Source organism: Alligator sinensis, unplaced genomic scaffold (genome assembly GCF_000455745.1).
Source record: "Alligator sinensis unplaced genomic scaffold, ASM45574v1 scaffold973_1, whole genome shotgun sequence".
NCBI classification, from domain to species: domain Eukaryota; kingdom Metazoa; phylum Chordata; order Crocodylia; family Alligatoridae; genus Alligator; species Alligator sinensis.
The window spans coordinates 803,248-812,152 of record NW_005842622.1 but is presented as its reverse complement, the minus strand read 5'-3'; the positions used below and the strand labels follow the sequence as shown (position 1 = coordinate 812,152).

Sequence of the window (8,905 nt, the reverse complement as noted above, 5' to 3'; positions counted from 1 at the left end):
AGAGTGATACGAGCTTTTCATTGAACTCAAAATTGAGGGGGGGGCCAGCTGTCATCAGAAAGGAAAGGGTTATTAACAATTGGAAGAAAGTAAATTCTTTGTTTGTAGCCATGCTCAGACTGCATATTTCAGATATAGTTCTGGGAGAGGTTTGAGAAAGTAGCCTTCCTTTCAAGCACTTTAAGAAAGGGGTAGGTTGGAGGTCATCAGAAACTAATTAGAGTGAACAGCAGCCATTTTTTTTTAAAGGTTTTGAGTAGGAAAATGTGATTTGTGACAATGGTGGTGCTGTGAGAAGATAGGAAAGGAAAGAGGATGGGGAAGAATTTGTAGAGCAGGGTATTTTAGTGCCTTGACACAACATTGAGCAACATTATTACCTATTCTGCAAACAACACTACAGGAAGGAATTTCATTTTTTCTAATCTCAAAGGCTTGTTTACACATGCTATCTGTGACTGATTCCATGTGGGGGCACTCTTATTCTGGAGTAAGTTTGCACATGGAATTAATCAGTGATAACTGGCTTTGACAGGCAGAGCAGTTGCATGCAGCACTAACGCATGTTTTTGAGGTATGTTGTATGATGTGATGGGGGAAAAAGGGAAAAATAAAGTTTTTCTGAGGGCATTTGATATTATTTTGGTTAGGGTGCAGTTAAAACCTTTAAACTTACATTAACATAGGGTGGGGGTTACACTGTGGGTGGTGTGTTACATTTATAATCCTGCCCTTCAGACATCCTTAACATGATGCTTTTCCCTGGAGTTTGAGAGAGAGTAGCCAAACCTGTTTTGTCAAAAAACTGCATTCTTGTATTTTGTTTTTTTTCTTAATCTAGATTTAGAATTTCTGTTACTATCTGTTTCTCATGGCAGCTAATGACTGAAATAAGGAGTGCATTCCAGGGGAACCCTGACTTGTGTTATAACTTTTCCATTTCACCTTTTCTGCCCCTCAGGACTCAGATTTCATGAGTGTGACTGGCCTGCTGACTGGGACTGGGAAGCGTTTTTCCAGCATGTCGCGATCAGGGAGGGATAATCGCAAACTACTCTGTTATGTTTCTGCTGGACTGATTGTCGTCTTCTTCATCCTCTACTATCTGGTGTCGAAAGCACGGACTTGAGTGAGGTCCTTGTAGTGGAATTTTTATGGAATGGAAAGCTGTGACAATGTTAGACTTATTCAAAGTCACCCTCAGTTTATCCTGCTGAGAGATTTCTGGAGGATCAGATAAGTTGGAGTCCAAAGAAGCTGTTGTTGTGGGTGGTCTTGGACATCTGGGTCATATCATTTTTTTTTCTTAATATAAGGTGAATGGTTCATTCTAACCTTTTTTAAATTTATGTATGACATAATTTGATCTTGTTGATAGTCAGCTATCATCTATTGTCTTGCTATCTATACCCTTCAGAACCTCTTCTATTGATTTGTCCATGGCCTCAGTGTTAACTTCACTGTCATCCCATGCTGTTAATATGAAGGTTTGTGATCAAAGTAAATCCATAACCATAAAGTGGGCAATTGGCCTGTGCTCAGTTCACTTATAAAAGCAGAGAATGTTACAAAGCTGAATGTGAGTTTGGGAAGCAGACACTCCTGGATTTTAAGCCAAATCTTTTTTCTGACTCACATTTTGGTATGGGGATGCCAGTGGTATTTCCCTGGGTTAAAATAGTTTTGTATAGTGCTTTGAAGTTCCAGATTGCATGTAGGGTAGGCCTGGAGCTAAAAATCTTCTTGTTACATTGAACTACTGATGGACTTGGGGATACAGTAGATGTTATTAGGATAAGAGTTTGGTTCTACTGATTATTTTCGTAGTAGATGGGGAGAGAGAGACCCTACAGGAGAGAGCTGGCTGGTGTTAGTATTTTCTTTGTATCGTAAGTATGTCTGAGTGATTATAGGTACACATGGATTTCCCATTGCAACCATTAAAGACCTGAAACAGTTGAAAACCTAGGGAGCAGGGAAATATTAATTTGCAGTGTCTAAAAGATGATTTGAAGTTGCTTTAGGCCTTGTTGTGTGCCTTTGACAGTTGGTACTGGCATCCTCATGAATTAGCACTTTGGTATGTGGAGGAAGACATTTCTTACGCAAACTTAGAGTTTAGGTAACAGGGTAAAACATGGCCCCATCTTTTTTCAATAGGAAAAGGAAGAGCAGAGGATTTGACCAAAAGAGTGATTTTAAAAATAGAAAGTCACTTCAGATACTCAACTTGGTCTCTTCTCTATAGCCGGTCTGGTAGATGCTCAGCATGCCACTAGTTGTATCTTTCTGGAATAAATATATGAAAAAGTATTGTCTATTTAAAGCAGTCACTCTCTAGAGTGTTCAGGACTTTGAGATGCAACACGTGTGTAAAGCCCTCATTTTACTATAAAGCTGCAGTATTCTGTACATTAGAAAGCTGTGCAAATAATGTCTCAGCCACTCCATCCTACTGTGTACTGTATGCTAGTTAAGAATGTTCCTTGAAAAACACCATTCTTCTCCCCTTTTATGGAATGAACTTGCCATTACTTCACCCCTCGTTCTGTTCCAGGCCTGTTCCCTCATATCTGAATTATTTATATCTTCCTTCAATTCCATTAAATCATGTATAACTGGTAAAATACTGCTATAGTAGAGTTTGGGTCTTTAAAAAAAAAATTTAAAAAACAAACCCTTATTGTACAAAGCAACTCTGCCATAAATGTTTTATAATGTGTATTTTGTCTGAAATTGTTTCCCTGTAAGGATTCTTAGCTCGTTTTATGCCAACCAAATTGCTGGACCAAAAAACGATTCCTTTATGTACTCAGTCTTTCTGCATCCTGGCCAATTTATATTCTCTAATTCCTAGGTACATTATTCAGCCTTGACAAGTGATGTGCAGTACATCTGAGGATTTTTTTTTTCTGACCCAAGAACACTGACAAATCTGAAATAATAAATCAATCTCCTCCTCCTCCACCTTGAATCTTGATCTCATAATGAGCTAGCTAACCTACTTCAACTTATCTTGTTCCAGAGTTTTGAGACAGAAGGTGCAGTGGGTATGTGTGGAGAAGGAGGCTGTGGTGACCCAATTCTGTTTCGCATTGTTTTCTGTGGCAAGACTTGGCAGTTCTGAGCTCATTTTACATTCTGAAGGGTAAATTGCTTGGCTTCATTCTGTAATATAAATCCCTCCTGATGAAAGGATTCTAAATCACTTCAGCAGTGATCTGCTTATTTTGCTCTTTGTGCTGAAAATAAAGTTGTACTGTTTTAAGAGACTCTGTATCATAATTTTTCTTTCAGAATTTATTACAGAAATCAAAAACCAGTTTCTAAACGTTTTGTACCTGATTTATACTGACATTCTACAGGGTCTGATACCTTGGAATTCATTTGATGCAATAACACCTCCAGCGTTATGGGCAAAAATCAACTGCTTTGGGCCAGAAAATGATAAGCAGGGATCTGGGTTTTCCGTTCACTATGGAAGAACACAGATTTTTCTCCTCTTAAAGGGTGGGGGAACATGGGAAACAGTGGGTTTCCTCTTGCAGGCTGGCAGAGTTCCAGCCTGCAAGGGGCTGGGGGGAGTGGGAGGAGGGCGATCAGGCAGGAGGCAGCATGTGCATGTGCACACAAGCACGTGGCAGCCAGACAGAAAGGAGGTCAGTTCCCACAGCTTCCTCCTAGGTAAGTCTGGTGTGGGGGCAGGGGGAATTGAGGCCCCCATAGCGAAGGAGGGAGGGAGTTAGGCAGGGCTGGCACTGGGGTCACTGCCCAGCCAGAGTGGTGCCTGGGGCTTGGGACCCAGGGCCAGGATGGGAATGTGTGGCCGCAGTTGGGGTGCAGGACGGAGCCACAGGTGGCTCATCCAGGGGCAGTGGGGAGCCCTACAGCACCATGGCAAGATGTTCCCTGCTGACCAAGTAGCACTGGAGATGGCAATGCGGAGTTGTGCCCCTGCTGCTGCCAGGTGGGCAGGGAGCACCTCGCCATGGCAGTGCAGGGGTCCCGGTGGCAGCACTGAGCCTCCCTGCCCCTCTCTGCCCTACTGCACAGGGTCTTGCCCGCCATGATGGCCTGTGGGGGGAAGGCAACAGGACAGGGAGCCCTGAGCCTGCAGTAGGCAGCTTGCATCTCTCTCCCTCCCCTCCCCTCCCCATAGCTCTGGCAGCTGGGGACCCCATCTGGCAGGGCTGGAGCGGGGGGGCTGTAGGCTGTGTGTGAGGGGCACTGGCAGGGGGGTTAGGGCTGTGGGTAGGGAGTGAGGGGCACCGGCAGGGCCAAAGGGCTGTGGGTCACGAGTGAAGGGCACCAGCAGAGCTGAGGGGCTGTGGCTTAGGAGTGAGAGACGATGGCATGGGCAGGACACTCGCATGCCAGGGCTGCTCAGTGCCACAATGCAGTGGTGGGGGACAGCCACAACTGGACCTCCATCCCAGTGAGCGAAGGGGGCAGGGTGAACTCTGATATTCCATAATATAAACCCAAAATCAAACACTAAAATATGTAGGTATTTAGAATTTATGTTATTATACTGATTGAGGCACTGGTAGGCTTCCAAATTGCTTTAAAATTAAAAACACAGATTTGGGATTTTTTAATAAGAGAATTTGCAATTTTTTTAAATTAGAATTTGTGATATTTTTTTAACAGAAAAAAACAGGATCCCTGGTGATAAGATATACCTTGGCAGGTTCTGCATATGATAAGAGGCCACCAGGAGGAAGAACGGTTGTCCTCTATGGCCTTCTGAAGGATCATTTTGCTTATCCAGCACCTTCTTGTTCAGAAGTCATGAAAAGAGGTGGTCAGGAACATTTAACAAAATGTTATTGCTTCTCTCTCACTTTCAATTCCAATTCATGATTTCTCCTACTATGTGATGTTTTTTATTTATGAATGAAGGGGCAGGGTGCTGAAAGACCAGCAAAATCATTGCAAATAACCACAACCGTTTCCTATTACTAAAGGAAAAGAAAATTAAACAATGGCTATTTCGGGTATGACCTGTCTGCGTGCCTTTTGTGGAAAGCTTTTTAACACGAGATTGTACTTTGAGAATGGGTTTTTCTCTTGAATGGAACCAATCTATCTATTCCCCAAATAACGAACAAGCCCTGTCTCAAGGCAAATGAAAGTTTATAGATGGGTAAAGAATTCCATTGAAAGGTTGTTCCTTTATATCTGCTTTGCTTTTTATCTCCTCTCCCTTTGTATCTGCCAGCCTGATGCTCAGCCTCAGAGAGGCTTTGCAAGCCCAAAGGCCTGAGGCCTTCTTCCCTGGTGGGACATGAATGGTCTCAGCTGCCCCAAAACTAAAAATGCATTTTGGCCATACTGACTCACCCATCCTCACACGCTTCCCCAGGGCTCCCATGGAAGCCTGGCTTAGAATATTGGGGCTTGGCGTGGCGTGCCAAACACCCAAGGGTTTTGAATCTCCATAATATACATGGGAAAAGGGGTGTCATCTTAACCAAGCCTCATTAAATTGGAAGTATTTAAGTCTGTTACTCAAAAGATCTTCAAATAGCTATCTTGACAAGTAAATTGATTAGTGTTTAATTGTAATGTTTCTTTCTGTTGACAAGGTTTCACTTATGCCTCCAGGAATACATCATCCGAACCATCTGGCATATAATAGGCGAAACTGTTGGTTTCTTAAATTATAATTCCACTCCAGCTTTGACGTTGCAGAGTTTCTCGCCAATGTCTGTTGAAAACTTGGTGTAGTTTTAGCCATCTAGTTATGATGAGTGCTTCTCAGGACTGTCATGCCTGCTTTTAGTACTGTTCTCAAAGTGTTTGCTTTCAGAGGTGAACAGGACAAACTATAATTAGTGCTGCAATGTGGTGGGAGAGGAGCAAAGTATGGCATCTTGCTTGATTCAAACAAATTTTTATTTTCCCCCTCTTATTTCATGGAAGAAGGAAAATGTCTTTCAGGCCATTGTGGATAAAATATGACACTTGTGCCTTTCATTGGGTTGGCATCTTTGAGGCTCAGGTTAGGCAGTGTCTTGAGATCATTGTTAAGCTAAGGGTCAACACTAAGTTTAAGGCTTTCCTGGAGCTGACTGAGTCTTGATTTGGTCAAGCTGGGCCTGACTACCCTATTGACTGCAGGTGGCTAAACATTAAAGTACAAGCCCAGTCCCAAGAAAAGCTGTTGGTTCTTGACTCTTCACAAACCTGGAGCTGTGCCTGGCTTGTAGTGTCATCTCTTTGCTCCTGTCCCCTGTTCTTGCCCTTGTTTCCTGCTTCAAGTCTTGAGCCCCATCCCTCCTAGGTCCAGTTCTGGTTCCTATTCTCACTTTGGCTCCATTTCCTGCTTGGTACTGTGCAAGCCCCCAGTCTTGTCTCCAGCCTAGTTCCTAGTCAGGCTTTCTGCCCTCACTCTTACCTTGGACCTCCTGGTTTCTGGCTTCTAGCACAGTACTGGACTGTGGCTTCTGGCTCTGAATTCTCATCTTGATGCTTCGTGGCCCTGCTCTCCCACTTAGTGACCAGGATATTAACCATTAGGTCAGACTTACACCCTGATTCATAACACTCATGAATGTGTAATCTGTTAATCTATATGCAATGGGTTTGTAAACTCACACCCCTCCACACTGATGATAAGAACTTTTTAGAGCATCCCTAAAGCTAACTTTAGCTTAAACTTGTTCTGTTTATTATTCAATGCTCCCTCTCCCTCCTTAAATTCCATTGAGACTCAAGAGAAATCAAAGTCGTGCTTCAAAAGGGTTCAGGCACCCTTCTTTGCCTGTATAAATCTTCCCGTTTTGAAATTAGTTTTTTTAAACTCAAACAGTCATCTAAGTAAAGTCTTTTCTCTTGTTCTCAGCTATCTCAGGAGTGGTGTCATCCTGAATGTGATAAAGAAGGGTATATCTATGCCATGTCCCTGGCCTATCCAGAAAGGAGTGTCTTTTCTTACGCAGGCTAAACCCAGAAATGTGGTAATAAAGCCACCCTAAAGACGTCCCATGTGGCTGGTCTTAAGCACACTAGACAGAGGTCTGTTGGGCAGCCATAGGGGATGACCCTGGAAATGCAGCAGTGAAGCTGCTCCATATTTTGTTGTATGTGAGTAAAAGCTGAAATGTTTTGGGGAGCATCCCTTCCTGGATACACCCAGCACAGTGTAGGCATATCTGAAGTTGCTTGGACTTTGTCCAGTGACTAATTCTATGAATATTTTAAAGCTTCTTACAGCAGCAAGTGGCCACATGACAGGCAGCCAGGGGCAGGTAACTATTATTTTTCTAAATTTTTTAGGGGCCCCGCAGGCCGGATAGAATGGCCTGGCAGGCCACATCCAACCCGCAGGCCACATTTTGCCCATCCCTGGATATGAGGCTTACTTTGAGGTTCAAAATATAGTAAAACCTGTGTTAACTGGCATTTTAGTAACTGGCATTTCTATTAATCAGACATGGTGGGGAGAGCTCGTACATGGCCGCTGCCGCCATCCACCACCCTGTGCTGCTGCGTCTGGCCAAAAACCCCTGCCTCTGATAACCAGGATTTTTATATAACCAGCACACTGTTCCCCACTCATGCCAGTTAACACAGCTTTTACTGTATATGCAATGAAGCTTCCTTCAAGATATCAATGTCCCCTGAAGCATTTAAAGAGTCACATGATATTTTGCCTTCAATGACAAGTGCTCATTTAGCTGTTGAAAAAGCCTACTATAAAATATTTTCCACCCACCAATGTTTTTCTTTAAACTTCAAGGATGAATACTTTGGAGTCTTCATAAAAATCACTTTAAAATAAGAATTTTGTAGAACATCTAATCTGATGCATTTTCACCCACCTTTTTTTCTTGATAATGTATTTTAGATTCTGACAAAAACTTGCTTTGAGGGAAGTTTTGTCTATACCAGGCTTCAACTCCACGCAAGAAGGATGTGCTTTGATTTTTTTGATGAGACAGTCTTACGGGACTTCTGTTCCTCTGACCAAATATCCTCATATTTAAAACTTATAGCACATACAGCTTTTAAGGAAAAAGGCCCATTAAATATTCTATATAAAGCATAAACCTCCATAATTAATACTTGTATACATCTTTCAAAATATAGCATAAAAGAAATGCCATAAATATTTTCAGACAGAAAGACAATTGTAAGTGCTCTTTGAGTATAAACACACTTTTTAGTAATAAATATGTTTATATTTTTCTTGACATGTGAGACCTGTTCCTGAGTGAGAGAAATCAGGAGGGGGGGAGGAAGGATCATTTTCTTATTACATATTACTTAACAAAATAAGCAAGCAAAAACCCAAGCAGGTATTGGTCTCCAAATATTGACAAATATAAAAACTCTATGTATTTTCTTAATTCAGTAAAGATGAAGGCAATTTCATAATATCCTAGTATTATAACAATAAAGCATAATTCATTAATAACTATCCTTGCATCAATCTGAAGTTCTATCCCTCACACAGACTAGTTAAGGATCCAGAAGTGCTGGCATTCAACTGCTACCCTCCCTATCATTGCCTTCTCATTAATTTTGTCTTGAAAGAATACATAAAAAACAATTAACAGAACAGTAGTTGGGAAAGTTATTTGTTTTTCCATCTTGGTTAAGCAGAGCCAACAGCTCCTCCACAATAAGTGCATTAAGTCTTTGCATGTTTTTGTGACACGTAATCACTGCCCAGTTATTAAAGGAAGGTGCAAACTTGCACGCTATCTGAGGGAAGCTCAGGGAAGAATGGTGTCTTAGAAGGCAGAACTTTTCTCCATTATTCAGAAGGAACTTGTCCATTTTTACAGTACTTCAGTAGAAGTAACTTCCTTTCCCAGCTGTATCCATCCTGTGCCAAATAGCAGCATGAAAAGGCTTGGTTGTGTCTAATCCCTCACCTCCTATGTGTTCTACTAGG

At 42.1% G+C, this 8,905-nt stretch overlaps 1 protein-coding gene across 1 annotated transcript in view; it reads left to right on the top strand.

The window, feature by feature from the left end:
* BET1L (Bet1 golgi vesicular membrane trafficking protein like) overlaps positions 1 to 3,289 on the top strand; it is a 6,736-nt gene extending 3,447 nt beyond the window's left edge. Inside the window, exon 4 of the mRNA XM_014524527.2 lies at positions 962 to 3,289. Within this exon, the coding sequence (XP_014380013.1) occupies positions 962 to 1,129 (168 nt within the window). The 3' untranslated portion in view covers positions 1,130 to 3,289. The remainder of the gene's footprint in view (positions 1 to 961) is intronic.
* The last annotated feature ends 5,616 nt before the right edge of the window (positions 3,290 to 8,905 follow it).